This window comes from Mustela nivalis, assembly GCF_964662115.1.
Source record: "Mustela nivalis genome assembly, chromosome: 14".
Classification (NCBI taxonomy): domain Eukaryota; kingdom Metazoa; phylum Chordata; class Mammalia; order Carnivora; family Mustelidae; genus Mustela; species Mustela nivalis.
The window spans coordinates 63,762,071-63,789,558 of NC_139033.1; the positions used below are offsets into that span (position 1 = coordinate 63,762,071).

General features: G+C 35.7%; 1 protein-coding gene across 8 annotated transcripts in view; it reads left to right on the top strand.

The window, feature by feature from the left end:
• The window catches only part of SS18 (SS18 subunit of BAF chromatin remodeling complex), a 95,958-nt gene that overhangs the window by 24,937 nt on the left and 43,533 nt on the right, over positions 1 to 27,488 (top strand). For 6 of the 8 annotated variants that reach the window (XR_014302742.1, XR_014302743.1, XM_082698897.1 and 3 more), the window contains exons 4-5: positions 19,795 to 19,948; positions 23,521 to 23,742. Coding sequence is in view for 6 of the 8 variants with exons in the window: in XM_082698897.1 (XP_082555023.1) it covers positions 19,795 to 19,948; positions 23,521 to 23,742 (376 nt within the window). In the remaining 2 variants the exon portion in view is untranslated. The remainder of the gene's footprint in view (positions 1 to 19,794; positions 19,949 to 23,520; positions 23,743 to 27,488) is intronic. The other 2 variants (XM_082698900.1, XM_082698901.1) reach the window with 1 other exon arrangement.

Consider the following 27,488-nt stretch of genomic DNA (forward strand, 5'->3'; position numbering starts at 1 on the left):
GTTTCCAAACATATGGAAATTTTGTTATTTTTTAATTAATGTTTTCTGCCTTTATTGCATGTGGTTACATAACATTTTATATGATTTAGTTCTCTGGAATTCTTGGAGATTTGTTTTATGTTACAACATATGGTCACTTTTTACTGATGTTCTATGTATACTTACAAAGAATATGTATTTTTTAGCACCTGAATGCCTGTAGATGTTTACTGGATCAAGTGTGATGATCTTGCTTGAATCCCCTATAGTTTTACTGGTGTTTATTAACCATTCTGATGCTTTGTTCTATCAGTTACTGAGAGATGTATATTTAAAATCTAGGGATTGTCTCTTTTTCCTTGTAACTTTTCCAAGTTTTTGCTTAATATCACATTTTGAGGCATTGATAGTAAGTATATACATATTTTAGAATATTACAACTCTGGTTTTTTGTAACATTGTCATTTATAAAGTATTCTCCTCTCTGTGTGTAATAATGCATTTATTTGGTCGTAATGTTTAATTACCTGATACTAGAGTAACTCAGTTGGTCTTTAGTGTTTGCATGCTATAGTCACCTTTCCATTCCCTTATGTTAGAGATATGAACGGCATGTAGATTTTTTAAAAAAATCTAGTGTAGCAGTCTTTTAATTGGAATATTGAATGTAATCACTGTAAAGTTACCATCATACAGTGTACTTTCTGTTTGTCTCATCTGTTGTATATTCCTTTCTTCTGTTCTTTTTTGCCTTCTCTTAATTTTTTTATTCCTTTTTTTCTCTTCTAGTTTGGAAATTATGTACTTATAAAATTAATATTCTTTCAGTGGTACTATACTGTTTGTAATATGCATCTCAGACAATTCATGGACCCATGGATACTTTTATTTCTATTCATTTCTCAATGATTGATTTATTGTCATGCATTTTAAATCTTTACATGTTTACTCACAAATGATTTTAAGATTTATTTGACACAAGAGAGAGATGCAGCAACAGAGGGAACACAAGCAGGGCAAGTGGGCGAGGGAGATGTGGGGCTCCATCTCAGGATCTTGAGCTGAGCTGAAGGCAGATGCTTAACTGACTGAGCTACCCAGGCACCCACAAATGATTTTTTCTTAATATTTGTTAGACTTATCGTTGTTATCATTTCTGATGCTTTTAATTTCTCTCTTCATTTACAGTCTTTTTTCTCAGATCATTTTCTTTTCACTCCCTTAAGAACATATTTTAGTATTTTCTTTAGGACAGGTTTGTTCATTTTTTGGTGATCTGAAAATGCCTCAATTTCACCATTGTCATTACAGAATATTTTTGCCGGGACAGATTTCTAGCTTGTATCTATTAGAATATATAGTTGTTGATTACTATTTTGATGGTAATCTGTTTTTTGCTTTCTGAAGTCTTTTTCTTGAAATCTTGCTGTATCCTCCGTATGTCTGTGGAGTTCTTTGATTTATCCTCCTTGGTGTGTGTTGAGATTGCTGAAATCTGTGAATTGATGTCTTTTATCAGTTTTGAGAAATTACCCGCTGGCTTTATAGACTGGCTAACATGTCCATAGCAAATATTATGCCTCCCCACCCCCCAAGTTTGGGCCCACCTCTCTGGATTTTCTTTTTCTTTTTTTTTTTTTTTAAGATTTTATTTATTTATTTGACAGAGGGAGAGGGAGATCACAAGTAGGCAGAGAGGCAGGCAGAGAGAGAGGGGAGGAAGCAGGTTCCCCGCTGAACAGAGAACCCAATGTGGGGCTTGATCCCAGGACCCTGGGATCATGACCTGAGCCAAAAGCAGAGGCTTTAACCCACTGAGCCACCCAGGTGCCCCTCTTTAAACATATTTTTAAAATATTCGTTGCACTTTTTTGGTTGTCCTCAGTGAAAAGTTGTTTGAATGTCCTAGTTTGCCATTACCTTAGATGATTCTTTCAAATGTTAGAATTGTATTCTGTTTTGCTGTCCGTGGAATAACTAAGAGAATATTAGTTACTTTGGATTCTCACATAAAACTCTTTCTTTGGTGAGAGAACAGACACTTGCAGAATGACTACTATGCATTGACTCCTTTCAGTATTTCATCCTCAGAAGCCTTTAAGATACTAGCTCATTCTATAGTTGAGGAAATAGAGTCTCAGATAGGTTAATTAACATGCTCAGGGACTCATAGTTGGTCAATGGTAGGCATGGAATTTGAACACTTGCCTTACTGAAAGTAGTTTGTGCATTATGCTATCATGTCTTGTTACTACTAGGATGGAAAGAATATAAAATCCTGATCAATTTGCTCTTAAGTTGGTGTATCCAGGTAGAAGTTAGCTAGGTCTTCATAGAGTTTGAATCTGAATTTTAAAACCTAGAGTGTCTTGATTGTTCTCTTATGTTGTTATGGAAATGAATGCCTTAATCATTTTTGGTTGTTTTCTTGGTCTAGCATTATTCTTGTACTTAGGTGTTAATTTTTAAAAAACGTTATATGACTGGATCTGCTTATAGTTTGGGGACTAAAGTATAAGTTAGAGTGGTAGGTTAAGAATTTAGCTTATCAGGGCACCTGGGTGGCTCAGTGGGTAAAAGCCTCTGCCTTCTGCTCAGGTCATGATCTCAGGGTCCTGAGATCGAGCCCTGCATCATGCTCTCTGCTTAGCGGGGAGCCTGCCTCCCCCTTTCTCTCTGCCTGCCTCTACACCTGCTTGTGATCTCTCTCTCTCTCTGTCAAATAGATAAATAAAATCTAAAAAAAAAAAAAGAGAGAGAGAGAGAGAATTTAGCTTATCATTACCATCGTCACCATGGTAATGATAAGACCTATAATTGAGTCTTATCCTAGTTTCCCTGTTCTAGCACATCTGAAGATATGACAGATTCCCACCATGTTCTCATCAGTAACAACTAATTATGGCAGGGATTCAAGTCTCACGGCGTTGAGGGTGGAAAGGGGAACATTTCCCTTTAGGTCGTCTTATTTAGAATCATGTGGGTAGTTGGGAAATGGTACTTTGCAAAATGTCTTCTGCTGATTATGTATCCTTTCTAGCTAACCAATTGAAATTCTTTGTGTAACTTATGATACAGTGCAAACTGGATTTTTTTCATTTTGTCTTGATTTGAAATATTGTCTCCATAAAATGTAGAAATGTCTTAAAGCCTCAAACATTATAGCCTCTCAAATATGTCTCATATTCTCTCTAGCTTTTATGTAGAGTACAAAAAATGTTTGGTCAGATCATGTGTCTTGAGATTTAGTTGCTCATTTCTCTTGCCCGTCTTCAGGAAGGTAGTAATTCTTGAGATGCCAATGTGATAAAATTGAGCTTATCATAGAAATTCATTTTGGTACAACAAAACCTCCTAGAATTTACTATTCTGTTCTCACCCTGTTCTCATTCTGAAGTTTATGTTACAAACTTCTGAGTTTTTTTGCATTTGTTTTCTATAGAATTTACATTTTTCCCTGTAGATTAAGTAGGATAGTAAAAATTGTTACCACTTATTCAGGGAAGGTATTACCTCCATCGTGGTTAAGAACCATCATAAAGGAAAGAGATAAATTTCATTACTACCCATTTACCATTATTTCACTGTTTTAATATGAGGTCACCATTTTATATCACATTTTACTAATGAATATAAAAGCTGCCACTTGTATATTTTGAAATAAAATTTTTGCCTCCTAATGTTGGTCAAGGTTTAATTTGGAATACAGGGCCATATTTTCATTTAAAAATATGAGCCTTTTGGAAGTCAAGTTGCTTGAGACGTTGGATTAAAGGAGGAGGATTTTTTGAAAAAATAGGAATAAATATATCCTCACAGTAGGAGGAATAAGAGAGAATTGAACCAGTAAAGAAAAGTGGGGATTTAGAGGGGGAAAAGAATCAGCTAGAAGGAAAGCAGTTGGATTGGAGATTTGGGAAAACTAGAGTATTAGTACATAATAAATACAGCCAGTCAGCCAGAAGGGACAGCATGCTAGTTAGTAAGTACAGTTTGAGGAATTTTGATCCTGAGAATGAACTGTGTGTTTTGGGTTAAAAAAAGTTTTCCAGAATGGAGTTTTTCACTTTATTTAACTAGTTGTGAGAATTGGAAATAGGATTATATGTAGGTTTAACTTTCAGTTTGTTTCATTTCCCCCCTCAAAGTGGAATTAGGTATTTAAAGTACTATTTCATGTATCTGGAACTAGGCTACATTTAGCAAGCTTTTCCTGTTTGAAACAAAGTCAAGAATTCAAAAACCAGGAATAGATGGAAAACAATCTATAAGGAAAAAAAAAAAACTTACAAAGCCAGTGCACTAACACTTAGGCATTTTATTATTTTTTTTTGTTTGGGTCCCTGTGTATTCTTAATTCAAAAGCATTATAAGTTCATTATATTTTTAACCTTATACATATTTTACCAAGTTTGTTTCTTTAATTTTAAGCCTGTAGCTAGGACACAGTAAATCAGAAATGGGGAAGTATGGTCTATAGGCAGGCATATATACAAGAAGTATAACCAGCAAAGGTGGTGTGGAAAGAGACCAAACAGTTATAAAAAGCTGATGTAATTGGAAATGTGCACCAGGGGCTCAAGGGTGTCTCAAACATTAAGCATCTGCCTTCAGCTCAGGTCCTGGGGTCCTTGGGTCCCACATTGGGCTCCCTGGGGTCAGTGGGTCCCACCTTGGGCTCCCTGCTCGGTGGGAAGCCTGCTTCTCCCTCTCCCACTGCCTCTGCTTATGTTCCCTCTCTCACTGTCTCTGTCACATAAATTAAAAAAAGAAAAGAAAAGAAAATGTACACTACTTTAGCTCCCTTGGTATATGCACATGGGGCCCTGTTTATCTTGGTAAACCTTGGAAGATCATTTGAATAGTAGTTTTCAGCATTGCTTTTACTTTCTGAAATAGCATGAACCATTGACACAATTATTTTCATATAGAAACTAGGAACATTTTGCCATTAGAAAATATGACTATGTTATATGTAAGTCTTTCCTTCTCAAACATACATCGAAGAAATTACATTTTTAAGTTTTAGCCAAATATTTATTTGTTTATTTATTTTTGTCATCTGGCAGTATTAGTGTGTATACAAAGTGATCCCATTGGTTTAGGAAAGAATTATAAGAGAACAGCCCAAATTTAAAAAGTTATTTATTTATTTATTTTAGAAAGATTTATTTATTAATTTTAGAGGGAAAGAGCAAGTGAGCACACATGTGCATGAGTGGGAGGGGCAGAGGGAGAGGTAGAGAGAGAGTCTCCAGCAGACTCCATGCTGAACACAGGACTTGATCTCATGCTGAACACAGGACTTGATCACAGGACTAGAGAGAGAGTCTCTAGCAGACTCCATGCTGAACACAGGACATTGAGACCTTGACCTGAGCCAAAACCAAGAGTTGGACACTCAACCAGTTGCACCAACCAGGTGCCCCAAGAAAAGTTTTTTTTTTTTTTAAGATTATTTATTTATTTGATAGAGAGACAGAGTGCACTAGCAGGGGGAAGGGGCAGAGGGAAAGCATACTCCCCAATGAACAGGGAGCCAGACTGGGGATTTGATACTAAGATACTGGGGACTTGATACCAGGACACTGAGATCATGATGCTTAACTAACTGAGCCACTGAGGTGCCCCCCCCCAAGAAAAGTTTTTACTAATTTAATTTTTATTTGGGAAAAACTTGGGGGAGTAAAGAGTCTTTCTATTGTAGTTCATTTGAAGACATATAATCTGGAAATAGTAAACAATTCAAAATTTTAGAGCTGGAAAAAACTTGGAAAAAACCTAAAAAAACCAGTCTAGTGTTTCTCTACCTTGGCTGGATATTTTAAAAGCTTCTCAGGTGATTCTAATGTGCGTCTAGGAATTGAGGACCTTATATTTCCATGCTTTTTAAATGAAGTATTCAGTGACATTCTGAGGATATGTAAATTAAAGAAATATTGCTGTTTTGATACTAGCAATGTCATTTGATGTTTTGTACCATGAATCATTTTTATAATATGGGAAAGATAATACTTATTCTATAATGTCATTATGAGGATTAAATAAAACAATTCATGGTATCCAGCATGGAGGATGTACATAGGAAACACTGATGGTAATGAAGATGAAGGCAGTACATAATTAGTAAGTATAAAGAAAGCGAGAAGTCCTATTCAGGAGTATTTGAAGTAAGACTAGCAGGACTCAATTACTAAATACACATGAAGGGTAAGGGAGAGAGTTTGGAGACTTGACTGACAGTGACATTTCCTGAGATTGTCTCTTAATTTCAAAGGAAGGTTGAAGGCTAATAGGAATTGCTTATCCTGCTTTTCACTTAATTCATTAAGTATTAAATTTTTTTTGAATTCCTAAGAAAAAAAGTTGAAAAATTCCCCAGTTTAATTAGGTAATACTTCTTGAATTTTGAGCTTATTGAAGATAATTTTTGCTTATTAGGTGTTCTTTATAAAGAATAAAAGTCTGGGCTATTAATAAAAATTGATTTAGAGGAAGTACAGTAGTCTTATGTTTTATATTTCCTAAGTTGCGTTTTTTTGGTGATACACACTCTGTGTTCTCAGCAATCCTTTGCAGCACTTGATTAGCCTTTCATTACACAAAATTTAGTAACAGTAATAACACGTGGTCTTTATTTTTTTTACATATATATTTTTTAATGTATATGCGTAGTCTTTAGATGCAGTGCTGATAAAGCATCTGTTAAGGTAAATTATTGACTAAAATTTGGTATTACAGGATTCACTGCTTATAGATTTGATCCCCCTGAAGTGAAAGAAAACATGCTTAGAGCTGTGGAACATCTTACAGATTAGCAGAGTAGATTTCATTTATAAATTTTACCTTCACATTCCGCATAGGTAGTACTTTGATACGGTTAGAACATCAAAAACTAGAAAAGGTCATCGGGAACCCCACTTCCATCTCTGTTTTGGATTATGCAATAAGACCCACTATAAATACATACTTTCCCATTTTCTGTGCAGGTGGAACCTTGCCATCCATTGTTGTGTTTTTTAAATTACATTTTTTATAAAAATGAAAGTGTTTACATTCTTAGAAGTATGGAAAGAACTTTCCTAAATATTGCCATCATTTTAAGAATTTCTAAGTTCTGAGTGTTTGATAAACATGATAATATGTATTTTTTTTAAGATTTTATTTATTTGACAGAGATCACAAGTAGGCAGAGAGGCAGACAGAGAGAGAGAAGAGGAAGTAGGCTCCCTGCTGAGCAGAGAGCCTGATGCAGGCCTCAATCCCAGGACCCCAAGATCATGACCTGAACCGAAGGCAGAGGCTTAACCCACTGAGCCACCCAGGCACCTGATAATAGATATTTTTAATCAGTATGATGTTAATTTTTTTCCTCCTTTAAAACTTTGTTGTTTTACTTCTCTGGTAGTTTTCTTTTTACCTTTCTAGCTGTTCCGCTTCTTATCTTTAACGTGCCCATCAATTGCTCATGTTCTGTTCTTGAACATCCTTTTACCATATACATTCTTTCTGGGAAATTTCATCCATACTCCTGGTTTCTAATATTCCTGACTTCAGATTCCACCTCTACTCAGTGACTCCCAAATGTGCATCTTCTTGGCTGAGTGTGAAACATGAATCCAGCTTCCAGTAGACATAATCCGTTTGGATATTCCACAGGTCTCTCAGCACAATGTGCGCAGGACACCATTCCCTCAGCTCTCCTTCTGTTGTTTCTTTGCTGTTAGAAGAAAAACAGCCCACAAGGCTGAATTTTATATTTCCTATCTCCAGTGAGTTGTATAAACCCTGAGTTTTCTAAGTCAGAAATGTAGTAGTCATCTGTGATTTATTCAGTTACTTTTGAAGTCTTCCTCTTGTACATCGTGTGGTGCTGCACAATGAGAGGTGTCTAATTAAAACATTTTTGGTATTAAAAACAAAAGCAAGACCACAAGTGATGAAATGTCTTAAAGTCTGTGTTGGTATGAGATTTAAGATAGATTAAAGCATCAATTATTTATCCGATTTTGAGGTATGGAAGACTTAATTGAGAATGAAAACAGAGGAGAAAACTATAAGGAAGATAATGATTTTATTCTATTAGAAATATAAAATAAAACTTTCTATATGCCTAAAGTTCTTTAAATTAAAGACAACATATGGTAAGAATACAGTGTAATACATGTTATTTTAAAAGTACTGGACGCTAAAGTACATTTTACATAGTAGAAAAAGTGATTAGTTCTGCTGTTGAGTATTAGGAAAAGTTTCACAGTGGAGGTAACTCTGTATTTTGTAGAGAATCGATTTTTGGGGGTACATTTCTCTAGATTAGTTATTACAGGGAACATTTACCAATATTACTGCCTATCATGTCTTTTCAGAATCCTAGAAAAAAATCATGTTAACTGTTTGCTGGACAGTATATATGAAATTCAAGTACTAATTCAGTCCACATATGTAAAGAGATTAGCTATATCTTATTTTAAGGAATATAAATATTTATGTACATGTATGTATATACATTTTTTTGGCAGAACTGTATCATTAAATCTGTGACAGTAGCTTCTACATGTACTAAGTAAGGAACCTAAGGATTGTCTTTGTCATAATTGAAAATAATGTATCTAGCTCACTTATCTAAGAAGAGGCATTTCTTTGGCTTAAGAAAGAAAAGAAACTAAATATTGAAGGGGGAGTGCCATGACCCCTCAGGTGCGGGGCCCACACGTGCCAGGAGAGGCCTGGAGGGGAGAGGTGGTGGCCAGAGCCAGGAGGCTTCCAGCCTGCTCTGCATGGACCTGGGGCCTGGGGACCACTGCTGGAAGGCTTCCCAGGCACTCTTTTCAACCCATCCTGCCCATTCCGCCCTGCGGCTACCCTGGCTTATGCAGCTGCTGCCAGACCCCTAGAGGCCCACGAGCTCGGCTGCCCCCACCTGCAGCTCTGAGGTGGGTTCTGGGGTGGGGGGCGACTAGTGGTCTTCTTGGCTGTTTGATGGAAAGAAACCAGGAGACCCAGCTTTGCACCTGCTTGGACAGCTCTGTGGCCTCCAGAGCAAGATTTTATTTCTTTGAGAGAGGGAGAGCAAGCAAGGAGGGGTGGGGGCAGAGAGAGAAGTGGACTCCCCATTGAGCAAGGAGCGGGTCCCCATCCTCTGGGATTGTGGCCTGAGCCAAAGGCAGACGCTTAGCTGACTGAGCCACCAGAGGTTTTATGACATCTGCAGCAAGTATTTTGAAGAATCCCTCAGGGCATTGTTATCAGACAGTGACCCTGATAAATAGGGGATAAGTCCCAATTTCTCTGAGTGACAATATGCTTGCATAGTCTTAGATCTTTTTGGCCCCTGGCAACCACCATTCTGCTCATTGCTTCTATGTGTTTGACTATTTTGGATTCCACATGAAGCTACTGAACTTTTTCCTAGGATGACTGTACCGTTTTGTATTCTTACCAGCAAGTTATGAGAGTTCTAGTTGCTGTGCACCCTAACTGGGTGGGGGTGGGAGCAGAGGGAAAGGGACAAGCAGACTCTATGCTGAGCACAGAGTCCCAGGTGGCTTTTTATCCTACAACCCTGAGATCCTGACCTGAGTCAAAACCGAGTTAGAGGCTTAACAGACTGAGCCACCCAGGTGCCCCACTTATGATGCTGCAGTAAACATGGGGGTGCAGGCATCTTTTCAAGTGAGTATCTTTATTTCCTTCAGATAAATACCCATAAGTGGAATTGCTGGGTCGTACAGTAGTTCTCTTTTAAAATTTTTCAGGAAATTCCGTGCTGTTTTCCAAATTCCGTGCTGTTTTCCATAGTGGTTGCACATTCCCGCTAACCATGTGTAAGGGTTCCCTTTTCTTTGTATTTTCACCAACACTTACTTCTTTTTGGTAATAGCCATTCTCACAAGTGTGAGATACTTCATTGTAGGTTCCTCATTATAGATATTTCATTGTAGTTTTGATTTGCATTTCCCTGACATTTGATGTCAGGTGTCAGATGTTGAGTACCTTTTCATGTTAAAAAAGGGGGGGTGGCAAGAAAAGAACCTAAATGTTGGAAATTTATGTAATTCACTCTTAATTTGCACAGAATGAGTACAGAAAAGGATTTGTATGGGACTGTTAATTTAAGCATTGTTTATATTAGCAAAACAAAACCAAACTAGGAAACTAGTCTTAGTATTGAGGGTGGGTTAAAAGGTTTTAAAGCTTAGGGGCCTTTGGGTGGCTCAATTCTTAAGCATCTGCCTTCACCTCAGGTCATGATCCTTTGCCTGCTTCTCCCTCTCTCGCTTGCCCTGCTTGTGTTCCTGCATTCATTATTTGTCTTCTGTCAACTAATTAAAATCTTTTTTTTTTTTTAATGATTTTATTTATTTTGACAGAGACACAGCGAGAAAGGGAACACAAGCAGGGGGAGTGGGAGAAGCAGGCTTCCCACTGAGCAGGGAGCCTGATGTGGGGCTCGAACCCAGGACCCCTGGGGTCATGACCTGAGGCGAAGGCAGACACTTTTCAACTGAGCTACCCAGGAGCCCCAAATAAATAAAATCTTCAAAAAAAATTTTTTTATAGCTTATATAGTTGAATTTTACACTCTTAAATGAGATTGAATTATATGCCGATAAAGAATAATTCATACTATAGAATAAAAGAAATCACACAGTAGTAGTGTGACCCTCCTTTTGAAAACTGTATGTGTGTGTGTGTGTACATTTTTAAAAAGTTTCTGGAGGTATGTATATAAAGTTTTTAGCAATGATTCCTAGTTGCATTGTTTCTGTTTTTGTAATAATTACACATTACTCTGTAATTTAGCCAGATTGGTATAGATGTAAAAATAATAAATTCAAGATTAAACAGTTACATATATTCCTGTTTATTAATTAATGGTATTATTACAAATATAAGAAAGGCTTGGATTCCTGTCTCTCCATGTTTTAGGAGTGGAATAGTTGTGTTTTTGGAAGTATATTCCAGAGAATTCTCCTGGTCTGGGAAGAAGGCAGTTATTTCATTATCTAACATTATATGGATCTGGAGCAACTACTTAGTAATTCACATCATTAGGGTTACGTAGACTTAGTTTTTCTTAGTGGAGATAATCTGATGTTGGATTTGTTATGGTGGGAGTGTTTGCTATTTAAAAAAATAAAGGTTGAATTTCCGGTGAACCAATTACTAACTGGGGGGACTATTGTTGGTAAGTGAATTATTTGGGAGCCTAACTCCTTAGGAAATTTGGAGAATTATCATGCTGTGAAAATAGGTATAAATGTTACTAGTTATAGAAATTCAACTGGTCAGGATTTATATAGTAGGACTAAATATTAGCTTAGGCAGAAGATGACACAGCTGATGAGATTATTATTTTTTAAGATTATTAAATTGACAAAAATCATTTGGTAAGTCCATCAGTTCAAGGCTACCCATGATGGCATCCTAACATTTCTGGAGGAATTAGTGAGGAATCAAGATCTTTCTGAACTGTTTCAGATGTGTATGGAACTCATTTTTGGCAAGACAATAGGTCTAAGAAGTAAGGCAAATGTAATGATGATGCTTTTGGATCCATTCTTGGTTGACTATTCTTGGTTGACTCTTTCATTTGGTCATCTGTCAGCTTTTGGGAGTGCCATTCATATATATATATGTGTATGTATGTATATACATATATATATATTTTCTGTTTTGCATAAAAGTTTTTACATCTCCTATGTATCATTTTAGTGCCTCCTTGTGGGGAACTGTATTAATGACAGTTACACAAATGATATTACACAGGAAGGGTTATTATTAAACTAAAAATTATATTTTACAGTGATATTTTTATATTTTGAAGAAACATTGAAGATAATTTTATAGTCAGAATTATTTTTATTTTTATACTAAATCATTTAAGTTTGAGAGTTCATTTATTTATTAAATATTAAGTGCCAGCTCTATGTCAGGCAATAGGTACTTTTTGGAACATCAGTTACCAAAGCAGGTGAATATTCCTGCTCTCTTGGGTTTTACATTCTAGCAAACAAGGCAGGTATAATAAATGATTAAATCATATAGCTTATTAAAATATGATAAGAACTGTGGAAAAGGAAAACAGCAGGGAGAGATGTATTAGGAGTGCTGCATATTGGGGACGGAGTTTGCAGTATGAAGTAGAGTGGTTTGGAGGACTTTATTGAGAAGGTGACAATTGAGCAAAGACTTGAAGAAGAATGTTTTAGGCAGAGGAAACAAGCAGTGGAAAGGTCCTAAAGTGAAACTGTTCCTAACTTGTTCAAGGAACAACATGAAGTTTGTGGCTAGAACTGAATAAGGCAAGGAAGTTGTGTGGACAAATCCTATCTTGCAAGCTATTTTAGGGACTTTAGTTTTTACCTTGAAATTGGAAGCTCTTGAAGGATTCTGAACAGAAGAGTGAACTGACAGTAAGCTTGTTCTGATAACCATGTGGGAAATATATTATAGAGGAGCATGGATAGAAGCAGGGAATCCAGTTAGGAGGCTATTGCAGGTAATCAACATGAGAGGCGTGATGGTGGTTTGTATCAGCATGGAAGGAGGAGGAGGTGGAAAAAGTGGTCAAATCATAGGTATATTTTAAAGGTAGAGTCTAAAGGATATGCTGAAAATTGAATGTGGGAGGCAGAGGATAAGAATAAGAAACATGGAAGGGATGACGCTGTGATTTTCAGAGAGCAACTAGAATGATGGAATTGCCATCAACTGAGACTGCCGGGTAAAGGGATTTGGGTAAGGGGTGGTGGTGGAGATGTCCCGGATTCAGTGTTTTAGATTTCAAGTTTGAGATGTCTGATAGACTTCTAAATGGGGATGTGGAGTATGGAGTATAAGCAGTTTTGACAATAAAGAACACAAAAGCTGTCACAAAAATATCGGTCCCTAATTGAATTTGAAGTGCTGCTTATATTTCAAAATAATTTTTTCATTTAGTGACTGTTGGTTGAGTACCTCTATTTTTTTTTTTAAAGATTTTATTTATTTATTTGAGAGAGCGAGAGAGAGAGAAAGAGATGGACAGAACTAGTCAGGGGAGGGGCAGAGGAAGAAGCAGACTCCCTGCTGAGCAGGGAGCCTGATGGAGGGCTCCATCCCAGGACCCTGGAATCATGACCTGAGCCAAAGGCAAATGGAAGGCAGATGCTTAACAGACCAAAACACCCTGGCACCCCCTTTACACAAACATTTTAAATGACAGGTGTGGCAGGTGCTATGAAGAAAGGGCACCTAGGACACAGGAGATAATGGTGCCGATGATTCTGATAGTCCTGGAAGGCTTTCTTGAAGGAGTGTCATTTGAGTGTCATTAAGATTCACTTATTTTAATTGTATAGACAGATGAATTTTGACAAATCTGTGTAAGCACCACTATAGTTAAGATATAGATACAGATCAAAAGATTTCTGGCACCCTGTTTCTGTCCATTTTTACATTGGGTTGTCTTTTTTATTATTGATTTGTAGGAGTTCTTTATACATTCTAGATACAAATCTCTTGTTGCCTATGTAATATTTTCTACCATTTTTAAGCTTTTATTTTAATCCCATTTAACATCCAGTATTACATTAGTTTCAGGTGTACAGTGTGATTCCACAGTTCCGTATAATACCCAGTCCTCATTATAAGTTCTCTCCTTAATCCCGTCACCTATTTAACCCATTCCCCTACCTACCTCGCCTCTGGTAGCCATCAGTGTGTTCCCTGTATTTAAGAGTCTGTTTCTTGGTTCGTCTTTCTCTCTCGCTCTCTTTTTCTCCCTTGCTCATTTGTTTTGTTTCTTAAATTCCACATATGAGTGAAATCATATGGTATTTTTCTCTCTGACTTATCTTCCTTAGCATTAATGCTCTCTAGTATATTATATTACATCTCTGTAATATTCCATTATTATACATCCATCTCTGTAATATTCCATCACACACACACACACGAATCTTCAGCCATTCATCAGTGGACACTTGGTCTGCTTCCAGATCTTGACTGTTACAAATAGTGCTGCTATAAACATCAGGGTGTATGTGTATAGCAGCATTTGATTTCGTATTTTTGTATTCTTTGGGTAAATACCCAGTAGTGTGATTGCTGGATCGTTAGGGTAGTTGTATTATAACTTTTTGAGCAACTTCCATACTGTTTTCCACAATGGCTGTATTAGTTTGCATTCCCACCAGTAGTACAAGAGAGTATCTTTTTTCCCACATCCTTTCCAACTCCTATTGTTTCTTGTGTTGTTGATTTTAGCTATTCTGACAGGTGTGAGATTATGGTTTTGATTTGTATTTCCCTGATGATGGGTGATGTTGAACATCTTTTCATGTGTCTGTTTGCCATCCGTATATCTCCTTTGGAGAAATGTCTGTTCATGTCTTCTGCCCATTTTTTAATTAGATTATTTGTTCTTGGGTGTTCAGTTTTATTTATAAGTTCTTTACGTATTTTGGACAGTAATTCTTTACCAGATATGTCATTTGCAAATATCTTCTCCCATTTCGTAAGTTGCTTTTTAGTTTTGTTAATTGTTTTCTTCACTGTACTGTTTTCTCTCATTTTGAAAATTGTTTTTATTCTCTTTATATCTTTATCTGAACGTCTTTATATGAACAGTTTCTAATTGAAATGAAGTCCATGATCATGTTTTTCTTTCTGTATGTTGTTTGAAAAATAGTTTGTTATATCAAGTTCATGAAAATATGCTTGTATTTTCTTCTAAAAGTTTTTATCCATTATCCATTGCAAATTAAATTTGTGAATGATCTGAGTCTAGCAGTCAAGGTTCATTTTTGTTCACTTAATATTCAATTGATACAGTACCATTTGTTGGAAATACTATTTTTACCCATTGAATACAGGTTGTTTTAAGGAAGGTGACTCTATGTGTGGATCTGTTTCTTACTTCTGTTCTGTTGGTCTCTATCTTTGCACCAGCAACATGTCAATTATGGAGCAATGGTGGTTTTTTTGTTGTTGTTTTTTGTTTTTTTCTTCAAGAATGTCCTGGCTATTCTAATTCTTCTGCATTTCTGTATGAATTTTAGAATCACCTTGTGAATTTTCTTCAAAAAGCCTGCTGGGATTTTGACTGATTTCATGGAATTTCTAGGTCAGCATTAGGGAAACTGGTATCTTCAGTATATTGAGTCTTCCAGTCAATAAAAATGGTATATCCCTCCATTTAGTAAATTCTCATTTCTTTCAACGGCGTTGCAATGTAGAAGTATTGCACATCTTATTAGATTTATTTCTAGTTATTCATTTTTTATACGATTATATATACTCTTATTTTTAAAAGAAAATATATAGAAATACAGTTGATTTTTATATATTAATCTTCTATCCAGTTACCTTATTCAAATAATTTTTTATAGATTCTCTTGGTATTCTGTGCATTCAATCATGTCATACGTGAATAATGACAGTTATGTATCTTTTCCAATCTTCATTTTTTTTTTTTACTTTTGTGTTTTATTTCCATTCTTAATACTATTGATTTGTCTATGGGTTTATTTATTATGATAAATAGATATGGTGTTAATGGATATTCTTGTCTTATTTCTGAAAGCAAGGAAAAAGAGTCCAATATTTTATCAGTAAGATGTTATTAGCTATAAGTTTTTTTATAAATTAGATTTATTAGATTAAGGATTTATCTCTAAATTTTTAAACGTTTGTATTATGAGTAGTTGTTAAATTTTGTCAAATACTTTTCCTTTGTATATTGAGATATTATGTGGATTTTATTTTGGTAGTTTGGTGAATTATAGTGATTGCTTTCCAAAAGTCATACCAGTTCTCATTCTTAGAATTAACATCTTTGGTTGTATGGTTATAGGATGCATCATCTTTTTAATATAGTCTGGATTCAGTTTGCTAAAATTTTGTTTATGTTTTTGTGTCTATGTTCTTGAGAAAGTTTGGCTTGTAGATTTTCTAATAATGTGCTTGTTAGGTTTTGGTATCAGAATTTGGTGACCTCGTAATAGAATTGGGAACTGTTGGGGCACCTGGGTGGCTCAGTTGATTAAGTATCTGCCTTTTGCTTGGGTCATGATCTCAGGGTCCTGGGATTAAGCCCCATGTTGGGCTCCCTGCTCAGTGAGGAGCCTGCTTCTCCCTCTCCCTCTGCCCCATCCCCTTGCTTGTGCGTGTTTACTCTCTCTCTCTTTCTCACAAATAAATAAAATTTTTTTAAAAAAGATTTTATTTATTTATTTAGCAGACAGATCACAAGTAGGCAGAGAGGAAGTCAGAGAGAGAGGAAGGAAAGCAGGCTCCCTGCTGAGCAGAGAGCCCGATGCGGGGCTCGATTCCAGGACCCTGGGATCATGACCTGAGCCGAAGGCAGAGGCTTTAACCCACTGAGCTACCCAGGCGCCCCACAAATAAATAAAATTTTTAAAAAGAAAAGATTAATTAAGTTTTTGTTTATTCATCAGTTGATGGACATTCTGAATTTTTTCTGTTTTTTGGCTATGATGGTTAATACTGCTGTGAACATTTTTGTGTAAGTTTTGTGTGAATGCTTATCTTCAGTTCTCTTGGGTCTATACTAGAAGTGGAATTGCTCTGTCATATGGTAATTCTATGTTTAACTTTTTGAGGTACTGCCAAATTGTTTTCCAAAGTGGCTGCACGCCTTACAGTCTTGCCAGCATGTATAAGAGTTCCATTTTCCCCACATTCTTGCCAGCCCTTGTTACTTTTTTGTAGTTTTTTTTCTTTCTTAAATTATTATAGCCATCCTAATGAGTGTTGGCTGTTCATTCTTATTTTTTAGAATGCTTTATAATTTTTCATCAAGTGCTGGACTTATGAATGAACAATTGTAGAGGCTCTACATGGTGTTATTTTCCTCCAAAGAGAGTTAAGTTTTCCTTTGGAAGGTGAAGCTCTAGATTACCTTGAGTGTTGAATGTTGACTCTAAGATTTGTTAGGGCTGATATTTCCATTTTGACCTTAATCTAAGGAGAGTCCTTCTGAAGTCTCAGCAGAGGGCTAGAGTTATTTTTGAAGGCCTTTCTGGCTTGGTAGAGACTACACTCCATCCAGTCTTTGTTTCTCCAGCATTGGGCAGAAGCTGAAATACTCCACTCAGCTCTTTACTCTCTCATTTTTTTTTTTTTTTAAGATTTTATTTATTTCTTTGACAGAGAGAAATCACAAGTAGATGGAGAGGCAGGCAGAGAGAGAGAGAGGGAAGCAGGCTCCCTGCTGAGCAGAGAGCCCGACGTGGGACTCGATCCCAGGACACTGAGATCATGACCTGAGCCGAAGGCAGCGGCTTAACCCACTGAGCCACCCAGGCGCCCAGCTCTTTACTCTCTTAACTGCTGTTTTATGCTAGTTTTCTTGAATTTTTGTCTTTTTTGTGATTCTTCCACTCTGGGACTTTGTTCTTTTGTTTCTATCTTTCTGATAGCCCAGAACTCTGTCTTCTTCTCAGTCCAGTAATGCTGCCACTTCTGCTTGGGCTCTCTTTTCCTCTAATACAGCAGAGTCAAGGACGAAGCAAAGGAGATTGTGGAGCTGATCTTTGGTGCTTCCCTTCTCTTAAGAGTTGTAGCCTCGGGCGCCTGGGTGGCTCAGTGGGTTAAGCCACTGCCTTCGGCTCAGGTCATGATCTCGGGGTCCTGGGATCGAGGCCCGCATCGGGCTCTCTGCTCAGCGGGGAGCCTGTTTCCTTCTCTCTCTCTCTGCCTGCCTCTCTGTCTACTTGTGATCTCTGTCAAATAAATAAAATCTTAAAAAAAAAAAAAAAGAGTTGTAGCCTCTCCTGCTTCTCTTGCCTATATTGCTCTTCAGTGTCTTCAAATAGTTTTTACATTTGTCCAGATGTTACAACTTTTATCATGGTTAGTTTGATATAAGCTACTCTATTATCATGGGAGTCGTGAATACTGATGTTTCATTAAGTACATCACAAGAAAATGAAGAAACTGATATCTTTTGAGAGTGAGAACATAAATTTTCAGCAGAAAATTTGGACAAGAATATAGAAGGATTTTTATTTTCAAATGAGAGGGTCACAGTCCACTGTGTTTCAAGGATAGTAAAGTATCATTTCATAGTAAGATATGTGACAGGAAGTTGATGTTTGGTAATTTATTTTTAAAAACTGAATAGTCATTAATTGTTTATAGAATCCAAAGTGGATAAAAATTTTTTTTTTTTTAAAGATTTTATTTATTTATTTGACAGAGAGAGATCACAAGTAGGCAGAGAGGCAGGCAGAGAGAGAGAGAGAGAAGGAAGCAGGCTCCCTGCTGAGCAGAGAGCCCGACGCGGGACTCGATCCCAGGACCCTGAGATCATGACCTGAGCCGAAGGCAGCGGCTTAACCACTGAGCCACCCAGGCGCCCCAAAGTGGATAAAAAATTTAAAATGAGAATTAAAGAGGAAATATTTAATAAAAGAGCAATTATTTCCTAGATTAAGTAGTGAAGAAACCAAGACTCTGAGTTTTATTTATTTATTTATTTTTAAGATTTTATTGTTTATGTATTAAAGAGAGTGAACATGAGCTGTGGGGAGAAGCAGAGAGAGAGGGAGAAGCAGACTCCTTGCTGAGCAGGGAACGCAGCATGGGACTCAATCCTGGGACCCTGGGTTCATGACCTGAGCCAAAGGCAGACATTTAACCAACTAAGCCACTCAGGTGCTCTAAGAGTATGAATTTTAAGTGGTTGCTATTAGAATAGAACTTGGTTATTTGTGTACATGTTAGTGATTATTAAATGGTTGGGATTTGAGTATTCACATGTGATGGTTAAAAGATAGTGTTTATCTGTTAAGGGTGCCAGAGAGGATTGTGTTCACAAAATCTGTATGGTACAGAAATGCTAGCTAACTAGGCATGTAAAAATGTGGGAGGAAGAGAATGACTAAAGTTATAGGAGTAGATGTTATGTTTTCAGAACATGGAGAAATAGAGAAAGAAGGCAGAAATAGATGTGTAAAGAATATAGCTCCTTCTCCTCTAAGACTTAAAAATGGGGATTTGGAAAGCAACTAACCATTTGCTTTCTTCACCAAAATACCCCTAAGAAGGGAGCCAGGTGTTGCAGACCACCCTGTATCTGTGTTTTTCCTTTCGCCCTTTTGTGAACTCTCAAGGTTAGTCAGTGATTTTCTTCACACTTTCATTAGGAAATTTGCCAAAGGCATCCTTTTGAGGCAGCTGTCTCTGTACCCTTGGAGGCCATCAGTAATGTTTCTGATCTATAGGAGTCGTCGGCACAAAAATGTTGGACTGAACTGAGTCTTCGTGGTTTAAAACATTCCCTTGCCAAAATTACTTTATTTCCCCCTCGAACAGTATTACAAAGTATATTACGTTTTGGGGCTTCTGGTCCTTTTTATAGTTTTTTGTTATTGCATCTTTCTAGGTAAAATCCAATATTAAAGTAAATATATCTAAATATATTAATTATGAAAGGAGACTTAAGTTTCAAAACATAATTTAACTACAGTGGACACATTAAAAATCCTTATATATAGATAAATGTGAATTTATCTATAAGAATTTAAAGAATTTATTTTTACTATTGAGAATTTTTAAAGTAAAATATAGTTTAATTGGTGGTGTTCTTTTGGTTTGACGCAGTCAGATGATATCTTCATACTAAGATAAGTTTTGGGGTATATTAAATTTGACGTAAATAATTAGTCCATGATTAAAATGCATTAGAATAAGTTGAAATGCATTTTTGTTTTTGTTTCTATTCAATTTAATAATATATGCAACTGTTATATGCATCTTTAATATATTAGTCTGTTTCTCTTGTTTTACTAAACTGTCTTCTTTCAGCCACCCACACAGAATATGCCTATGGGTCCTGGAGGGATGAATCAGAGTGGCCCTCCCCCACCTCCACGCTCTCACAACATGCCTTCAGATGGAATGGTAGGTGGGGGTCCTCCTGCACCACACATGCAGAACCAGATGAACGGCCAGATGCCTGGTAAGTTTTTCTCCTCTAAGACATTAACACCAGAGTTGCTTAGCAACTGAAACGACATGGGGGCTCAAGGGATACTAGATTGTTGATGACAAAACTGCTTTGAATGCCCCGGAGTACAAGCTCTCTTAGAGTTTGTTAGCTACAGAGCTACGTGACCTGTATTCAGTGTTTATCAGGCTGCCCTTGGGCTTTGATGTAGCTGACACACAGCATTCCTCTGATGAACAGAACTGGCTAAATTTAGTCTGTCTGAAACTATGCAATACAGCTGGCTTTAGAAGCTTTTTGGAAAAAAAGACATTGTGCCATGACTTAAGAATTAAAATTTCTTTATGGATTATAAAGATACTATAACATTTCCTTGGGTTTTGTATTTACTTAAAAATGTATTGGTCCCAGAAACAGTATTGCTGAAAAAAACACATGGGGAAAAGAAAAAAAATCTGTAAAATGCTAATATATTTAGTATTTCCTCATTGATACTATTGAAGCTGCGTATAGATTTTTATGAATACATATGCTTATAGCATAATACATATATGCAAATTGATATTAAAGCAGACTTAAAAGAAGAAAAATAATGTCAGATGTTTTATATAATGAGATATTCTCTTTACTACTTATCCATTTTAAGTTTGGAGTCACTTAGAATCTCTTCTAGGTCATTGGGTGCTTAATTAGTTACCTTTTGCTGGTTTGAATTTTTAATCTGAAAAGTATCTTTAAACTATTTTGTTTTTGTAACAATAGCTACAACCCATACCCATAATTTTTGGTGGGTTGTTTTCTGCATTTACTATGAGAATATTTGTACTTTCTAAAAACAAAGGCTATTTTCATTAACTCCAAGGAAGTATTATACAAATAGGAATAATGAAAATAAATTAGAATAACAACGCAGTTCATTTTTTAAAATTAGTAATTAGCATCCGTAGGATAGCTGATTGTTTTGGATGGTAACATTGGTGTTCAGAGACAATGGGTACAGGAAATGAGGTAAAGGAGAGCACGGAGCAAAAGAAGCCAGGTAGTCTCGTTCATAGAAGACTGATGTGTGATTCATGTAGGAGGTTGGCACTGTTTTGGTGGCTATCTTGTTTCCTTCTGAGGCTTGCCATAATCCATGGCCACCCTCCCCCCAATCCATACCCTGTGTGGGGCTGGGAATAAAGATGTAACTACTTGTTAGGTTGTAGTCAGGAGGATGCTTCTTGCTGAATTCACATTTAACTCATCAGGACCTGTTGTTTTTTTGAACCAGAAGGGTAGTGCTAGTGCATGTTAGCAAGTTAAGAGTTTTGTGACTTTTTATGGTGGTACTGTTAATTAGAATTTTGACTTAACTTCTCTGTGTAAAATTAAAGCTTAAGGCCAAAGAAGCACTTGAATGGCAATGTAATTATTGTTAACATGACATTTGGGTTTTTGTATACAGCCATCTGGAGTAGTTACATTCTTTATAAACCAGAGATTTTCAACTAGTGATGACCTGCGTTGTCTAGAACACTGTAGAGCTTCCAAAACAATTCTCTAATAAAAGAGGTCTACGTAGGTGTAGGAGAAATTGAAGTCTAGTTACTTTGTTTCCTTTATTTAATATACTCCTTCATAGAGTTTTGCCAGCTTTTGTATGCACATGAATTTGTATCTAGGCTTTTAAGAACCTATTTAAGTTTTGTTTTAATATTTTCTAATCTAAGTTATAGAGGTACTTATGTGCTCCTTGATCTTGGTCAAATAACCACAATCTCATGTTCCTTTTTTAAAACATTTAACAGATTAAAAAAAAAAATAGACAATAATAAACCTGTGGTACCAAAGTCAAAAGGTACCAAAGGGTATATAGCCCCTGCCTCCAGATACTTCATTCCAGAGAGTCATCGGTTCTAGTTATCCTTCAAGAGATATTCTCTGTATCCAGAACATATGCATAACACTCTTTTTCTTTTTGTCTTATTCTTTAAAAAAAAAAAAAATCACAAGTGGTAACATACATCATGTAGTATTATATATGGTATTTTTTCCTTCTTAAAGATAGATCTTAGAGACCATTTTGGAGAGACCACTCAATACATGAAGAGCTCCCTCATGCTTTGGGTGACTGTATTTCATTCTTTCTCATGGATGCTCCTAATTTATTTGAACAGTTCCTTATGATGGAAATACAGGTTATTTCTAGTCTTCTGATATTAAAAATTATGCTTTGTGAATATGCTTGTAAAATAAAAGTATATTAGTAAGTAAATAAACACACATACACAGTTTTGCATTCATGCTTGTGTACACATAAAGGCCTTATATTTATAGAACTGCAGTTGTTGGGTTAAAGGTACATGCATTTTAAAATGTGGTAGTTATTGCCAAATTGCTCTACATAAAAATAGTACTTATTTGTATACTTATATACCTCAACAGTGTCTGAAATTACTTTTCTTCATAGATCAAAACTTTGGGTTTTTGGAATCTGAAAGATGAAAAAAGGGTCTCATGGTTTTAATTGGCCTTTTTATTATAAGTGAAGCAAGCAGTCCTCTCATATATGTCCCTTTGGTAGTTTTGTATGAACCGATTATTCATGTCCCTTGCCATTTCTTTTATTGCTAGTGGTCTTTTACTTATTTTATATGTTAAATAATTAGTTCAGTCTGTGATAGGTCTTGTTAATAATTTTTCCCACTTTTTATTATTACTATATTGTTTTCATTTGGTCTGGCTTGGTCATATTTAATTTTTTATTTTTATGTAGTCTAGTTTAGCAGTCTTTCAGGGCTCTGGGTTTTCTGGCATGTAAGAAGACCCTTCTGCTTCAAGATCATTTTAAAAAGTTCTCCTTTTTGAAATTCCCCTTTAAGATTTTTTTTCCTTTTTCTTTTTTCTTTTGTAGTATTTAATTTTTTATTCATCTGGAACTATTTTAGGTAGAAGGAATGTGGTAGACTGTTTTCCAGATGGCTACTCAGTGGTCATACTACATATTGAATTGTCTTTCTTTTGCCTACTAATACTTAATTTCATCACTTAATTTCTACAAAATTAGAAATTTCAGTGTGTTTTTAGGACTCTACTCTGGGCCCATTAATCTGTTAATTCATTTATGTGCTAATACTGTATACTTTTTTTTTTTTTTAATATGGAACGCTTCATGAATTTGCGTGGCATCCTTGCGCAGGGGCCATGCTAATCATCTCTGTATCGTTCCGATTTTAGTATATGTGCTGCCAAAGCGAGCACAATACTGTATACTTTTAATTACTTCTCTTTTATACATTTTGCTCTCTTATAAAGCTATTCCTTTATCATTCTTTCCCCCCCCCCCCCCAGAATGTTGCTGGCTTCTAAAAGCATCAGTTCCTTAAATCTATAAAATGGGAATAGCGTCTACTTCACAATATTTGCTATCGTTCATAGAAAGCATTTACTTCGTTTGCTATTGATTAAATACTCAAGTTATTGTTTAGTATTATTATTATGGTATGCAAAAAGATTAAAAGCTTTTAAAGTACTTTTTTAATAGAACAAAGTTTAATAGACCATTAACTTTCGTATTTGATTTTGACCACTTTTCTTCAAAGGGCCTAACCATATGCCTATTCAGGGACCTGGACCCAATCAACTCAATATGACAAACAGTTCCATGAACATGCCTTCAAGTAGCCATGGATCCATGGGAGGTTACAACCATTCTGTGCCATCATCACAGAGCATGCCAGTACAGAATCAGATGACGATGAGTCAAGGGCAACCAATAGGAAGCTATGGCCCCAGACCAAATATGAATATGCAGCCAAACCAAGGTAAATAAGCTTGATGTCATTCTTTTTTTTAAAGGTTTTTTTTTTCTTTTTTTATTAAAGATTTTATTTATTTGAGAGATTGAGAGGGAGCATGAGCAGAGGGAGGGGCAGAGGGACAAGCAGACTCCCTGTTGGGCAGAGAGCCCCACACAGGGGGTTCCAAGTGGGGCTTCAGGCAGGGCTTGATCCCAGGACCCTGAGATCATGACCGCAGCTGAAGTTAGACACTTAAATGACTGAGCCACTTAGGTGCCCCTGATGTCATTCATTTTTTTAAAAGAATATTTTATTTATTTGGGAGAGCACGATAAGGAGGGAGGAGCAGGCAGACTTCCAGCTCAGCAGGAGCCAGACTCTGCCTCATCTCAGGACCCTGAGATCCTGACCTGAGCCAAAGGCAGACATTGAACCAACTGAGCCACCCAGGTGCTCCAACCCCTGATGTCATTTTTGACTGGAATGCTGTGTTAGTCTTTGAAAAGAAAAATTTTTTTTTCAAGTTGGTAGCTGATTCATGAAAATAGAAGTTTGAGCGAGCCATAATCATATCCATAAAAAAGGAACATTGAGTTTGAAACTAGCTTAAAATAATTTTTTATTTTTACATTTAGAAGTTTGCTTAATTAAGCTCTTAAAGCTTATTTATCTTTATGTCTTTTGGACCGTTTAAGATTCTTGGGTGTTTTTTAAGAAAAATTTTTAAGCTAATAAATGAATAAACAAACATTTGGTTTAGAGCAAGGAAGTTGAGAAAATAATAATTTCATCTTTGCAAGTTCAACTCCTTAAAAAACCTTTACTCTATGGTTTATTTTACTTATAAAGGATATATTAATTTTTATGAATTTCCCTTGATTTTTATGAATTTTCTGATGTTATATTTCAGCATTAAGAGGTTATTTTAACATAATTTGTTTTTTAGAGTGTTCAGTGGAGATGCTGCTGTATTCTTCTATTCTTAGAATGGGGTGAAGTCTATTAAAGTTTATTACCAATCTCAGAGAATGAAATTATTGTCATGTTTCTTCTTTAAGTATTCTTGTGAATAATAACTAAAAACCAGTAAGTGGCGCTCTGTTCTGCTAATTGTCCTTTAAAACAGTTGGCATATTGCCAGCCTAAAGCTATTTCATTACAAAATGTGAGGTTAATGCAACAAAATTTTCTAGATTTTGATTTTGAAAAACAACTAAAGTGCACCCAGATAAAGGTAGTTAAGGTTAATCTGTTGATAATTATTTTTGATAAAATCCTATTTTCTAATGCTTAAAAAGAGTAATACAGAGTTTTTTGTAATTTTGATGAAATGCACTGAAAACAAAGAGACAGTAGAAAATTGTCAATGTAGATTCACAAAACTGGTGCTTGCTCCATTTTTTTCCCTCAGAGTTGTTTAGTACCCATGATAGATTTTTTTTTTTTTTAATTAGGGCAATTAAAGTTTCAAAATAACAGCAAGATCCAGTCAGTGCCAGGTCAGAAGGGAGTCCAGATATTTCTTTATAGAGTTTGGTTAAAAGGAGAGATAGCAAGAAAATTGGTAATAATTCTCACAGCAACTACAGTAATGAGGGTACACTAGTTCGAAACTATCATGGACAGTAGGGTGTGCACAGGAATGCATGTTGCTGTAGAATGGGTCCATATGACATCATAAGATTTGAAGAACCAAAAATTATGCCTATGGCAATGTGTATGTAGAAAATAGTAATTTTTTGGAGAAAGGAACTGAGGTTGTTTATAGGAATATTTTATTCTAAACTTACTGTTTTAAAAAATATCACATTTTTTATTTATAATGTACAATTTTTCCTTTTACTATAATATAGCACTTTCTGCTTTGTTTACATAATCTGAATTTTTTAATAGTCATTTTCCATATAAACTATTTTCTGTATAGGGTTCTGATTTAAAGAAACAAGTTATTTTCAAGAAAGAAGAGGATGGAAATCAGTGGGGAACTTTTCAGTATTTAAAAAATCTCTTCAGGACAAATGAGCTTTGCAGTTAAATTTCAGTATTTCATATATAAAGAACACCAAAGAAAATTAGTTGCCAAAAAAGAAAGTTTTATGAGGTTGTAGCAGTACTTACTGTTTAATCCTATGAGTTCCTTGTAAAGATAGGTTAATTATATAATATCTATTGGATGAAAAAAAAATTTTTTTAATATGAATTTTATTTAAAGTTTTAATAGTCACTTCATGTAAAACATTCTCTTGGGGGCACCTGAATAGCCCAGTTTGTTGAGCTTTTTAAAAAGCCTCTGACTCTTGGTTTCAGCTCAGGTCTGATATCAGGGTTGTAAGATCCAGGCATTCCCCCCTCTTCCCCTACTGGACTCGGCCCTTAGCACAGAGTCTGCTCGCATTTCTCTCTGCTTCAAACCTTTATGCGTGCTTTCTCGCTCACAGATAAATAAAATAAATCTTAGAAAAATATTTTCTTAGATAGCTTTAAAAATAAGGTCATGTTTTACATTAAAAGTTTTCTGTTCTTAGGCTCTGTGCTCAGAAGGGAGTCTCCTTAAGATCCTCTCTCTGTCTCTCTCTCTCTCTCTCTGCCCCTCTCCCCCAAAATAAAATAAACAGAATCTTCTGTTTTGATAGATAGGTGGAAGTAAACCAGAGGAGACCACGCTTTAAATAGTCCTCCTTGAGAAATGCTTAGGAAACACTCAAATTCTATGAACAGAAACATTTTGCCTTTCGAAAGTTTTTCTTAATGTTTGTTGAGATATTACTAGCTATTCTTTGAGTTAAAATCAAAGTATTGAAATATTTGGCTATTGAAATATTTTGGCTATATTTCTAAGTACATATCTCTATATCAAGAGATACTAGAAAAATTGTTAAAGCTACTTACGATTTTTTAATAAAGGGGTTAATTAGTCAAGGAAAAGAAATATTTGTGGGATTTCTTACACTAAACTTCTGTCAAGTGACAGGAAAAATAGAAAAAAAGTAATCCAGAGAATTTTAATTTTGTTTTAAAAAGGAATGATTAAAAGGCAATTATTTAATTATTAATAGTTACTAACTATTTAACGTATTTGGGAGCTTTAACTGATGATGTGGTAGTAGTTTTTTAAACAAAACACTGCATTTATTCTACAATATGAAAGAAAGTTTTAAAGTGGCTTTCTTTTTACCCTCTCCCTGTTCCCTTTTTTCTCTCTCAGCTTTGCAAATGAAATTAAGGGGGAAAGAGTAATTTGTCATTGTAATTTGAAATGGAAAATTGTAATTTTGTAAATTTAATTTTATAAAATTATAATTGAAAAATCTTGTCATTGTAATTTAGGAGTCTGATTGAAATTAATCCAAAGGATAGATATACATTTATAATTTATCATTTTGATTGTTTCAGAGAGCAAAAAGAAATAGTTTGTTAATTTATACTGTTAGCTCTAATATAATACGGCACATTGTATACTAGTATTAAAATACAAGTATGGGGGCGCCTGGGTGGCTCAGTGGGTTAAAGCCTCTGCCTTCGGCTCAGGTCATGATCCCTGGGTCCTGGGACTGACCCCCGCATCAGGCTATCTGCTCAGCAGAGAGCCTGCTTCCCTTCCTCTCTCTCTGCCTGCCTCTCTGCCTGCTTGTGATCTCTGTCTGTCAAATAAATAAATTATAAAAAATCTTAAAAAAAAAAATACAAGTATCATTTCTAGGAATGAAATTGTGGACTCTTTTGAGCTTTATAATTCTTTAAAAGTTGTTTTTAGCTTTTGAGTTTTACTG